We start from the raw sequence: 13,865 nt of genomic DNA, 5'->3' as shown, positions 1-13,865 counted from the left end.
GTGTCTTAGTTTGTTGGAGTAGGTGGTATCACTTCCGGATTTGTTTCTTAGTGGTTGATATATGAGGTCCAGCTCTATATGTTTATTAATGGAGTTCCGGTTTGAGTGCTAGGCCTCCAGAAATTCTTGTGTGTGCCTTTGCTTGGCGTGTCCTAGGATGGCTATGTTGTCCCAGTCAAATTGGTGTCCCTCTTTGTCAATGTGCTGGTTGGTTATGTCTCTTGGGAGCTAGTTAGTGGTTATGAATCCTGATGGCTAGTTTCCTTCTGGTTTGCCCTGCGTAATGTTTTTAGCAGTCTTTGCATGGTATCTTGTAAATAAAATTAGTTCTGTTAGTTTTGGTTGCCACTAGGTCACTAGGGTGACACTAGTCATACATTAAGAACATATCTGAAATGACCACCAGATTACTCCCCTCCCTAGAAATCATGGTAGCCCACAAACCAACAGCTACATTATGACAGCTACTGATGAGAATAAAGGATCCGGCAACCACAACTAACAGAACCAATGTCATTTACAAAATATAGAGTTGGACCCCATACACCAACCACTAAGAAACAAATCCGGAAGTGATAACCCACCCCAACAAACCAAGAGAGATAAACAGCAAGGGGTACAGAATACTGACGCTTCACCAGAGGCGCACTGATGACTTTACATAGCATGGTGACGAAATGTTTGTGAACAAACTTACCAACTCGGCGAGCAAGTCAACAACTGCATCAACAACACGAGCTACAAATCTTCTCAAAAACCTTGAAATTATTAGGTGTTTATGTTACCTTCCTTTTCATTAGCAGCACACATACTGAACGGACAATCGAATGTCACCAATTTATTACCACGACAAAAAAAGTGAAAGTACCCCACTGGGTTACGCACGTTTGAGGAGAAAAACATTTTGGATGGGTGTGCAGAATGTTCAAGATTAAAGCAGGCCCTGACTTTACACCTATTCCACAATTTTTCTTAACTTGTCAGAGGTGCCTTACTGCTCTCATCTCTGAGTCAGAATAAGGGTACAGGTCCTTTTCTAGGAATTGAGCTGCTACACCCAGTATGGTACCGAGGGCATGCTGTCCTATTGGTAGTGTTGTCTTTCAGATAATATACAAAATATTGCCCCACCTGTCCTCACAGATGGATGCAAATGATCCTATTGGCACCATCTTGAAGAACAGCAGCTGACTTCTCCCCAGTTTCCTGGCCAGTATATCAATTTGTTGCAGTAGTTCTTTGGATAAGATGTGGGTTTATGGCTTTCCACCATCTCATTAAAGGTTGCTGCCACTGCCCATTGGAAGTTTTAGGGCAGCACACCTGCAATTTTCCAATTAGCATTCATAGCCAGATATCTCACAGTTAAGCACTTGCTACCCTCATGCAGAATGTAGGAAAGAAATTAGGAAGCTTGTCTGAGTGACAAATGCCAATCTTAATAGTTTCAAAATTTAAAGTAAATTATCTTTCTAATTTATACTTCCAATGCAAATTAATTCTCTCATAATTCAAAATCAATGTAGCAAATTATAAAAATCAACTGCAAAACAATCAATCCAACACTATTATTTCAATAAAGAATCAAGCTGAAGGACTGAACAGGAAAAGGAGTTTTCAAAGTTCAGAGCAGGAAGAAAGATAAATTCTGTAAACGTTTACCACAAATTTTCAAAGTTGTACTTATATATTGCTGGAATCAGCAGATAACAGCATCACCTGGATATTATTACACAAAGGAAACCCATCACTGAAGTTCAACACACACTGGTCATAGTGTTCTTCATAAGTGCAAATCTATAAGCCAAGGATAGTAATTGTGTCAGATGGCCAAGGCAGCCACATTCACTGACAATCATCCTACAGCATTATCTGATAATGCCTTAACTCCATATTGATGAGTGGTTATTTGGTTTAATTAAGTCATGAAAGTCAATTAAGTCAATCTGTTTTCTTTTCTCTAAATTATAGTATGTGTGTGTGTGTGCACACATATTCGAGGGGGAAGTCACAGTGTTAATCAGTCAGTTTCACATTAAAAGGGTAGGCCACAGCCTGAAACAGTCATTTTGACTGACAAGTGTTCCTAAGGCTTATAAGAAGCGAGCAGACCTTTTACTGACACCGAGGCCAGATACCTCCTCCTACAGACTAAGAGTGGTAACCTGCAGGCAGTCTAGACTCTAGAGTTAGATAGAGCAAAAAACAGTTTTGAATCTTAGTGTCACCAGCTGAAAAACGTCTTATATTACAGACAAGGCAAAGGAAAAGAGTATTTAGGGAATGTTTATAGCATGTAGACCGCTGATTAAGAGAGAAAGCAATTAGAACATAAAGACATTGAACCACCCAAAATATACCAAATTTCAGATTTACTAGGAAGCATATAGCCATTGATAAAACTACTTAGACCTGCCTCTAAGTAACAACTCAACATATTCATACCTTTGATCCTGTTGGTCGAACAGATTTTGTTTCTTCATCAGCTGATGTCTTCTTTTCGAGAGCTTGTTGCTCTTCAGGAATTTTTTGTTCTTCATGAGATTTTTGTTCTTCAGGTATTTTCTGGTCTTCAATAATTTGGTATTCCTCTATCTCTCCTAGTGCCTCCATAACCTCATGTATATCCTGCCTAATTTCAACTGGCTTAGTTTTAAAAGCTCTCTGATGAGCATTAAACGCAGGGCTGCGACAAGATATGTGATCATAATGTGTATGTAAGATCCGCACAGCAATATCACTCATTGCCAATGGTTTAGGGAGTTCAAATTCCATATGATACTTGACAAAGGCATAGCCTTTAAACCTGTGAGAAAATCAGAAGTTAATTTTAAAAGTCTTTTGTTTTGGTAATTATCAGCAATAGTGATAGATAACAATAGCTTACTGGACAATTAAGCCTAAGTAATAAAATTTATATTCAAAGAATCCAATGTCAGGGGAATTTTATACATGCACTTCAGTTGCTGAATAAGACGAGCCATAGTGTTCAATTACAGCAACCCCCTCAAGTGACTAATTGACAATTGTGGAAAAACAAAACTGAAGTGACTAATACCTGCTTCTGTAATAAAGGAATTGAGCAGTAAATTGCAATACCTCAGTAATGACCCTCTTGTGCTTCTTCAACAGTTAATAAGTTCCCCAAACATCATATTTATCACCATTTACTCTGGAGAATCTACTGCTTCTTCAAAATTTCTCAACAACAATTGGAAACAACCCAATTTAGCTGACGGGCTTAACTGCCCAGAGAAATTGTGTATACGTTAGTAGGTTCACTTCAGGAGAAGGCAGAAACGAAAATCTAGTTAAAATAAAGTTAAAATTTCTTTCTGAAAAAATGGTAGCAAAAAATCCTGCTACTGATATTTTAAAGCGAATATAGTAGGGCAAAGCAATCAATTGACTCGATCTATGCGGTGCAAACCAAATTTTTACAATCTCTGCAAAACCATAATTCCCTGGTGAATTTCTGATGAAGGGTCTAGGCCCGAAACGTCAGCCTTTCTGCTCCTATGATGCTGCTTGGCCTGCTGTGTTCATCCAGCTCTGCACCTTGTTGTCTCCATAATTCCCTGGTGTTACCTTTACCCTAAACTCATGCATCTTATTCTTAATGATTTTGGCATTTAGATTTCAGATAATCTCTACCCTTTCAGGCTTCATTTAATGTTTCTGCCCTAGCTTACTTAAGTTCTTCCTTTGCTCAACTGCCTTCCAAGTTTTACACATCTGTTAAGAGTCTTTTCCATTCCCTTTACATGTTTAATTTAAATTAATTTGAGCTGCTTTTACTACAGTGAAAGTCTGTGTTTCTGTACTTGCCTCATAGGCCATTTCTCCTTTATTAGTCTGGTTTATTGTTATGGGAGGGGTTCAATCTAACACGTTTAATGTTCCTGCTCCCTATTCAGAAGAAACTTATATGAATTTCTAGCATTTTCCACCATTTACATAACTCTTTGTGCACATCCTACTCAGCATCCTGAACTCATTTCAACCATAAAGCAATATCTTTCTAAAGCAGTTCAGTCATAAACATGTTCATCTGTTTTGTGATAGTTTATGGATTACAGAGAAGTTGTAATGCCTGCCCACAGATTTGTGTTTTTTTTAACTTATTCACAGGATGAGAGCATTGCTGGCTAGGCCAGCATTTATTCTCCATCCCTAATTGTGCAGAGGGCAATTAAGATTCAATCATATTGCTTTGGGTCTGGAGTCACATGTAGGCCAGACTAGGTAAGGATGGCAGTTTCCGTACCCAAAGGGCAATAGCGAACCAGATGAGCTTTTCCAACAATCCAAAATGGGTTTGCAGTCATCATCAGACTCCTAATTCCAGATTTTTTATTGAATTCATGGCAGGATTTGAACCCAGGTCCCCAGAACGTTACTTGGGTCTCTGGATTAACAGTCTGGCAATAATACCACTAGGCCTCCCCACAGGTTAAGTGGAGCTTCTTTCTCAATAGCCAAGGAAACCGCAGCATAACCCAATGTACCTACATAAATGACGTTTTTACATAGTGAAGTCCATAATAGATACTTAGAAATTAATCACTATATCATAGTTTCTGAAGTGTGTCCATGATGGATTGGTGAATTAGCACAGATTATGTGACAGTAAAGGGTAGTGGGTCATCAATTAGTATGAGTTTACACAAAGTTGATACAGTGTCTATAAGGGGCCATCATGGTTTGGAATGTATAGGTCTGGGAGTGGGTTAGAATGTAAGCAATATGTGCAGTTCAAACTAAAGGGATGAATATATAAGAAAACAAATGGGACAAAGACTGAGGGAACCAAGGCAGACCTCCTACCCATTACAACTCAGCATTTAGTAGTCCTTGGGGCTGCTGTCAATCTGAAATGGGGGCAATGGATTGACTCTATCCCGCATCCGCATCTTGGAACAAAGATCCTGCCATTAAGTTTACATTTTCCCAAGGCAAGTGCAATGAGCTGTTAAGTATACTCTCTCAGCCCACCAACTTCAGAGTGAAAATCCAGGCCTTACATTCCCTGGACTCTTGAATTTGTTTGCGATCTCAGTGTTATGTATGATCATTCAAAATTTGCATTTTAATGATTTGATTCTATCAGTCTCCATAATCATTGCTCGGTTCAAGTTTTGTATCAGATAAATTTCAAATTTGCAAATATTAAAGTTCATATTCAGTCTACCACTTTCTACATATTAGTTAAATCGATCTAAAAATTGTCAACAACAACAATAGTACTACATAGTGTCCAAATCCTATGGACTCCGCATGCCATGACGGCCAATGTGAGAATTGCCCAGGAAATTTAGACTTCTGATAGGCAATTCCTTTGTACCTCAGGACTCTCCACAAATAGCTCTGCCCCTAAGCTGAAGTTGAAGACAAGGGATAGACGTGTGGTACTTAACCTTCTTATGACATGTGTTCAACTGCAATCATCCAATTTTTAATACCTGGAACCTCTAATGAGCTAAAATGGTTTTAAAAGGAAAATTTTTGAATTAAAATAATCACAGTGACCACCCAATCAGGTTGAGGCAATCTTCATGAAATCAGTCACACTGTTGACAAGCTAATTTCAGTTCAGACTAAATAAAAACCGAAAGAATTGCGGATGCTGTAAATCAGGGACAAAAACAAAGTTGCTGGAAAAGCTCAGCTCATGAGTTCTGAGGAAGGCCACTGGACCCGAAACCTTAACTCTGTTTTTTCTTCACAGATGCTGCCAGACCTGCTGAGCTTTTCCAGCAACTTTGTTTTTGTTCTACAATAGAGATCCCTGGGGGAAACTGTGCTGTGTATTTATTTGACAGCCACATTATACAATATAATTCAATACAGTACAATACAATTCAAAACAGCACAAGAACAGGCCCTTGGGCTCACCAAACCTGTGTTGATTTTAATCCTTACTTAGACCTGCTACTTCCTGCCCATGTGCAGTTTCTACTCCTCTGTTTGCCACCCGTTCATGCGTCTATCAAGATACACCTTAAACGTTGCTAACGTGCCTGCTTCCACCACCTCCACTGGCAGTGTGTTCCAGGCACCCCCCATCCTCTGTGTGAAAGATTTTCTTTGCATTTTTCCCCTCTCACCTTGACCATGTGCCCTCCTGGAGTTGACATTTCCACCCTGGGAAAAAGCCTCTTACTATCCACCCATACTATCTATGCCTCTCATAATTTTGTTAACCTCTATCCTGTCGCTCTTCAGCCTCCATCTCTCCAGTAAAAATGATCCAAATTTATCCAATCTCTCCTCATAACTGAAACCGTCCTGACCAGGTAACATCCTGGTAAACCTTCCCTGCACCCTCTCTGAAGCATCCATGTCATTCTGCTTGTGTGGCGAACAGAACTGCACACAATATTCCAAACGTGGCCTAACAAAACTTTCATACAGCTGTAAAAGAAAGAGAAAGAAATTTACAGCAGCATTGGGCCAGTTGAACCTTTGTGCATTGCTGTAGCTTGGATAATTCAGGTCACTATTTCCTCAGCATGGGAAAGAATTTGACATTCACCTGCAACAATCTGCATACCTGGGATTTTTGTTGAAGTTTGCCCACAAACAGAGAGTGACGTTCTCATCAGTAACTACTTCTTGCATATTTCCAGTCTCAATGTCAACAAGATCAATAGCTTTCTAAAAAGAAATTCATTTTTTAAAAAATGCAGTGAATTTTTCAATATTTTCAAGAGTAATGTGTCCTTGAAAATAAGTGTCTGCCAAGTCTTCTCCCTAATTTAAAACTAGAGGATGTCAAACATCAAAATACAACAAAATGTCACATTTGCATAACCTGACAAAATAACCAAAAATTATCTCCATTTCTTAAATAAAAACAAATAAAAACATGCTTGAGAAACTCAGCAGGGCTGGTTGCATATGTGGACAGAGAGAAACAGCGTGATTATTTTGAGTCCAGTGATGTTTCTTCCAAACAGAAAGATCTGGAAAATTACGTTTATTATGTTTTGGATGAAGGTGGAATAAGTGGGGAGGGTGCTTAGAGCAAAAGACAAAGGGAGAGTTAATGGTATAAAAGGAGACATGTAAATGCAAAATAGGTGTTAATGATAGATGTGAATAGCAGAAAATAGGTCTGCTATGCTAGCCACCATACTCAAGACAATGGGTGCAGACAGGCTATATTAAAAATGGAAGACAATATTCATGGTCTGCAGTTCTGGAACTTAATGTTGAATCCTGAAGGATGTAAAGTGCCTAAGTGGAAAACAAGGTGCTGCTTCTCCAGTTTGCATTGGACTTCACTGAAACACTGCAGCAAGCCTAGGAGAGGATGAGATTTTTAAACTTTTCCATGTACAGTTGTGACTGGTGGTGGACAATTAAATGGCTCACTGGAGGAGGAGATTCCATAAATATCTCCATTCTCAATGATGGTAAAGCTTAGCACATCAATGAAAAAGATAAGGCTGAAGCATCCACAGCAATCTAGAGGCAGAAGTGCCGAGTGGATGATCCAGCTTGGCCTCCTCCAGTGCTCCCCAGCATCACTGATGTCAGTCTTCAGCTAATTCGATTCACTCCACATGATACCATGATATTAAGAGATACTGGGTACGACAAAGGCTATGGGGTTTGACAACATTCTGGCAATAGTACTGAAGACTTGTGCTCCAGAACTTTCCACTCCTCTAGCCAAGCTGTTCCCGTACAGTTACAACAATATGGAAAATTGCTCAGGTGTGTCCTGTATACAAAATGCAGGACAAGTCCAACTTGGTTAATAAACCCCTCATCGGTTTACTCTCAATCATAAGTGAAGTGATGGAAGCTGTCATCTAGAGTGCTATCAAGCAAAAACCAATAGAACCATGGATGCTGTTAACCAGGAGCAAAAACACAAGTTGCTGGAAAAACTCAGCAGGTCTCCCAAGCTGATTGTACCCCTGCCCGCACAGCTCACTACTACCTCCTTCCAAAACTCCACAAACAGGACTGCCTGGGCAGACCCTTTGTTTCAACCTGCTCTTGCCCCATGGAACTCATTTCTTCCTACTTTGACTCAGTTTTCTCTCTCCTGGTCCAATCCCTGCCCATGTACATCCATGATTCCTCTGATGCCTTACGCCGGTTTTAAAACTTCTAGTTTGCCGGTTCCAGCTGCCTCCTCATTACCATGGATGTGCAATTCCTTTACATGGCCATTCCCCACCAGGAGGTCTTAGGGCTCTCCGTTTCTTCCTGGAGCAAAGACCTGAACCATCCCACCCAACACCACCCCCCTCCACGTGGCCGAGCTTGTCTTCACCCTCAACAACTTCTCTTTTAACTCCTCTCATTTTCTTCAGGTAAGAGGGGTGGCCATGGGTACCCACATGGGCCCCAGTTATGCCTGTCTCTTTGTGAGGTAAGTGGAATATTTCTTGTTCCAGTCCTATTCCGGATCCCACCCACAACTCTTTCTCTGAAATATCAACAATAACATTGGTGTTGCTTCCCTCTCTCGTCCAGAATTGGAAAAGTTCATTGATTTTGCTTCCAATCTCTCTTTGCCCTCTCTTTCACCTGGTCTATTTCTGGCTCCACCTTTCCCTTCCTCAACATTTCTGTTTCCATTTCTGGGGACAGACTAGCCACTAATATCCACTATAAACCCACTGACTCCCACAGCTACCTGGACTATACATCCTCGCACCCTGCTTCCTGTAAAGACTCCATCCCATTCTCTCAGTTCCTCCATTTCCATCGTTTATGTTCAGATGAGGCCAACTTCGACAAAGGAGCCTCCAAAATGTCCACCTTCTTCCTCAACCGAGGATTCCCCAGCGCCGTTGTCGACAGGGCCCTTAACCAGGTCCGACCCATCTGCTGCACTTCCGCCCTCACCCCTTCTCTTCCCTTCTGCAACAGCAATAGGGTTCCCCTTATCCTCACCTATCATCCCACCAGCATCCACATCCAGAAGATCATCAGACACCATTTCCACCACCTCCAGTGAGATGCCACCACCAGACACATATTCCCCTCCCCTCCCTTGTCCGCCTTCTGCAGGGACTGTTCCCTCAGGGACGCCCTGGTCCACTCTTCCTTCACCCGAACACCCCCTCCACAGCCCAATGGCATCTTCCCCTGTAATTGGCGAAGATGCAACACCTGCCCATTTACCTCCTTCCTTCCCAGTATCCAAGAGCCCAAATATACCTTCCAGGTGAAGCAACACTTCACCTGCACTTCCCAGAATCTAGTCTACTGCATTCGCTGCTCACAATTTGCTCTCCTCTACATTGGGAAAACGAAGCACAGACTGAGTGACCGCTTCACAGAACATCTAAGTTCTGCTCGCAAAACAGATCCTGCGCTACCTGTTGTCTACCATTTTAACACATCATCCTGTTCCCTGGCCAACATCTTTGTCTCAGACTTGCTGCAGTATTGCAGTGAAGGTCAACGCAAGCTGAAAAAACAACACTTCATTTTCCACTTGGGGACCCTGCAGCTCTCTGGACTCAATATTGAGTTCAATAATTTTAAGGCCTAAACTCTCCCATGTCCTAGCCCCCTACCCAACACACCAGGCCTTGTTATCACATAGCCTACCATTACATACTACCTGTTGTTAGTTACTAACAGTCTCCATTAACAACTATTCACACTCCCAGCCGGATCGTTATCAACTCCTTTGTCTGTCCAACTGTTCTTCTCTCTCTTTGGGCTCTATCCTATCGTTTACCCCCTACCCCACGCCCCCTCCCTATTTTCTGCATATAAACCGATGTTTTCCCAGCTACCATCAGTTCTGAGGAAGGGTCACTGGACCCGAAATGTTAACTCTGATTTTTTTCTTCACGGATGCTGCCAGACCTGCTGAGCTTTTCCAGTGCTATCAAGCAGTTCGGTTCTGCCAGGGCCACTCAGCTCATTACAGCCTTGGTTCAAACAAGAACAAAACAGCTGAATTCCAGAAGTAAGGTGAGAATGACAGCCCATTATATCAAGGTCACATTCGAACGGGTGTGGGAATCAGAGAGAAAACTCCCCGCTGGGTGGAGTTATAGCTGGCACATAGGAAGATAGTTGTGATTGTTGGAGGTCAGTCATCTCAGATCTAGGACATCTCTGAGGAGTTCCTCAGGGTAGTGTCCTAGGCCCAACCATCTTCAGCTGCTGCATCAATGACCTTCCCTCCGTCATAAGGTCAGAAGTGGGGATTTTTACTGATGATTGCACAATGTTCAGCACCATTCGTGACTGTTCAGATATCAAATCAGTCCATGTTCAACTGCATCAAGATCTGGACAATATCCAGGTTTGGACTGACAAGTGGAAAGTAAACATTCAGGTCACTCAATTGCCAGGCAATGACCATCTCTGATAAGAGACAATCTAACCCACCACCCCTTGATGTTCATGGTGCTACCATCACTGGATTCCCCCATTATCAACAACCTGAGAGTGACCATTGACCAGAAACTTAACTCAATCTGTCCATATCAAACATAATCCTAAACTAAACTAGTCCCACCTTGCCCATATCCCTCCAAACCATTCCTATTCATGTACTTATCCAAATGTCTTTTAAACATTGTGATTGTACCCACATCCACCACTTCCTCAGGAAGTTCATTCCATACCTGAACCCCCTCTGTGTAAAAAATTTACCCCTCACGTCTTTTTTAAATCTCTCTCCGCTCACCTTAAAGATGTGCTCCCCAGTCTTGAAACCCCCATCCTAGGGAAGAGACATCTACCGTTAACTATATCTATACCCCTCATTATTTTATAAACTTCCATTAGGTTGCCTCGCAACCTCCTACACTCCAGTGAAAAAAGTGCCAGCCTATCCAGCCTTTCTTTATAACTGAAACCTCCCATACCCAGCAACATCCTGGTAGATCTCTTCTAAACCCTCTTCTAAACCCAGAAAGGTCTGTTTCCATGTTGTATGACTCTACAGTCTCACCACATAAATACAATAGCTGCAAGAGCAATTCAGAGAGTAGGAACACTGCAGCGAGTAACTCGCCTTCTGATTCCCCAAAGCCCGTCCACCATCTAAAACGGACAAGTCAGGAGTATGATGGAATACTTCACACTTACCTGGATGAGTGCAGCTCCAACAACACTTGACACCATCCAGGACAAAACAGCCCGCTTGATTGGCACCACATCCACAAGCATCCACTCCCTCCATCACCAATGTTCAGTAGCAGCAGTAAGTACTATCTACAAGATGCACTGCAGAAATTTACCAAAGATCCTTAGACAGCACCTTCCAAACACACAAGTACTTCCATCTAGAAACATTGGGACTGCAGATACATAGGAACACCACCACCTGCAAGATCCTCTCTAAACCACACATGATATTGACTTGGAAATAGATCACCGTTCCTTCACTGGCGCTGGGTTAAAATCCTGGAACTCTGTAAGGTCATTGTGTGTCTACCTAAAAACATGGCCCGCAACAGTTCAAGAAGGCAGTTCACCACCTCCTTCACAAGGGCAACTAATGCTGGCCTCGCCAGCGATGTCCACGTTCCAGGAGTGATTTTTCAAAAAAGCACAGTACAAAAGTTCACAGAATTTCAAATGCAAAGCGTATTCAGTACAAAGTAAGCCTAAATTAAGTTTTGCACTGGTTTAAAAGAATTGTCGTTTAAGTCAGCCCTGCTCACAACACTTGCCTTATTTCCAGAATGATCTAATCAGCAGTGCCAGCTCTGTTGTTACATATATTTGCAGATCTTCAACTACATTATTTAAGAAAAAAAATGAACAGTAACACTAATAGCCGCATATAAAAAGTGCTGAAGCTTCTGAAACCCAGTCATACATTCATAATGATTAAAGCTGTCATGACAGAAGTTCCTAGTCGCGTTCCTTGAAACTGACAGAATGGATGATGTACCACTTCCAATTCAATGCAGAGTGTCCATAAATCAATGGAGGGTAATAGATGCTGAGATGTATGTCAATTTTCAAAAGTAGGTTTTTTTTAAAGAGAGAGCTGACATTCAACTTAAATCATAGCACAACACGTGACAGCAGAGGCCGATTTTCAATCCATGTTGTTATTAATTGATCTACCATTCTTAGTAAACCCTGCATTAGATATTAATTTGGTAATATTTAATGTCATAAAAATCGGAAGAACTTCAGAGGATTCTGAGATTGCAGAAGACATAGTTATAGGGAGAGGCTAAGACCACATAGGAATTCAAAAGCAAAGATAAGAATCATAAAATCTATGTCTTTTTTAGCCAGGAGTCAGTGTAGCTCAGTATGCATAGTAGTTATGGGTGTCAAGGACTTGGTGCAAGTAAGGATACAAACAGCATTGTTTTGAATGACAAAGTTTACAGTGGGTGGAACACAGAAAACCATCCAGGAGCACATGAAAATAGTCAAATCTATTAGTAACAGAGGCATGGATGATGTTTTCAGCAGTGCATGAGATGAGGCAGCAGTGCAAGTATGGAAATGGAGATAGGTACCCTCGGTGATAGTGCAGATATGTACTCAAGTAATATAATCTCAGCACTGCTGTAACTTATCCAAGACCATTTATTTTAACAAATACAATCATTTTCATTATGCTTTCTCCCATAACCATTAGCTTAAATTTATTTAAGGACAAAACCATACCCTAAGATCTTTCCCTACTCTTATCCTTGCCCTTCACATAATTTAAAAAAATCGGAATTTCCAATCATTACAAATGTTGTTATTAATTGATCTACCATTCTTAGTAAACCCTGCATTAGATATTAATTTGGTAATATTTAATGTCATAAAAATCGGAAGAACTGTGGATGCTGTAAATCAGAAACAAAAACAGAAATTGCTAGAAAAGCTCAGCAGGTCTGGTAGCATCTGTGGAAAGAAATCAGAGTGAACATTCCGGGTTGAGTGAACATTTCAGGTCAAGTGAACATTTCAGGTCAAGTGAGCCTTCCTCAGAACTTATCGTAGCTAGGAAAATGTGTGTTTACATGCAGAAAATAGGGTTGGGGGTGGGGGGCTAAGGAGTAAACATTAGGTGGGGAGACCAAAGAGAGAGAGAACAGTTGGACAGACAAAGGAATGGATAACAATTTGGCTAGGAGGATGAATAGCTAAAAAAGGCCAACGTTAGTGGCTAACAATGGGTTATATGTAAAAGCAGACTATGTGATAACAAGGCCTGGTATGTGCCGGTTGGAGTAGTGACATAGGAGAGCTCAAGCCCTAAAATTGTTGAACTTGATATTGAGTCCAGAAGCCTGTCATGTTCCCAACTGGAAAATGAGGTGTTGTTCTTTCAGCTTGCACTGAGCTTCACTGGAACACTGCAGAAAACCTGAGACAGAGATGTTGGCCAGAGGACAGGGTGGTGGTAAAGTGGCAGACAACTGGAAGTTCAGGGTCTTTTTACAGACAGAACGTAAGCATTCTGTGAAGCAGCCACCCAGTCTATGCTTCATTTCCCCAATGTAGAGGAGACCACATTGTGAACAGCGCATGCTGTAGACTAGATTGTGTGAAGCACAGGTAAAGCCCTGCTTCATCTGGAAGGTGTGTTTGGGCTCTGTGGAGGAAGGAAGTAAATAGACAGAAGATACATCTTCTGTGGTTGCAGGGAAAGGTGCTATGGGGCTGTGAGAGGCGTTGGGAGTGAAGTAAGAGGGACCAGGGTGTACCGGAGGGAACAGTCCCTGGAGAAGACTCACAAGGGAGGAGAGGGGAAGGATATTATTAAATGGGAAAGGGTTCAGAAAAGATTTATCAGGATGTTGCTGGGATGGAGGGTTTGAGTTATAAGGAGAGTCTGGATAGACTAAAATTTTTTTCACTAGAGCACAGGAGGTTGAGGGGTAGAGATTTGTAAAATCATGAGGGGCATA

The 13,865-nt window shown here is 41.5% G+C and overlaps 1 protein-coding gene across 2 annotated transcripts in view; it reads right to left on the bottom strand.

Moving 5' to 3' along the window:
• Window positions 1-13,865, bottom strand: part of dnai7 (dynein axonemal intermediate chain 7) — an 82,139-nt gene that overhangs the window by 42,263 nt on the left and 26,011 nt on the right. For both annotated transcript variants that reach the window (XM_048610273.1, XM_048610274.1), the window contains exons 7-8: window positions 6,554-6,657; window positions 2,446-2,806 (exon numbers count right to left, since the gene is read on the bottom strand). In XM_048610273.1, the coding sequence (XP_048466230.1) occupies window positions 2,446-2,806; window positions 6,554-6,657 (465 nt within the window). The remainder of the gene's footprint in view (window positions 1-2,445; window positions 2,807-6,553; window positions 6,658-13,865) is intronic.

Source organism: Rhincodon typus, chromosome 22 (genome assembly GCF_021869965.1).
Source record: "Rhincodon typus isolate 14 chromosome 22, sRhiTyp1.1, whole genome shotgun sequence".
NCBI classification, from domain to species: Eukaryota; Metazoa; Chordata; class Chondrichthyes; order Orectolobiformes; family Rhincodontidae; genus Rhincodon; species Rhincodon typus.
Note: the sequence above shows the minus strand (reverse complement) of the source record. Positions and strands in the feature narration are given on the sequence as shown.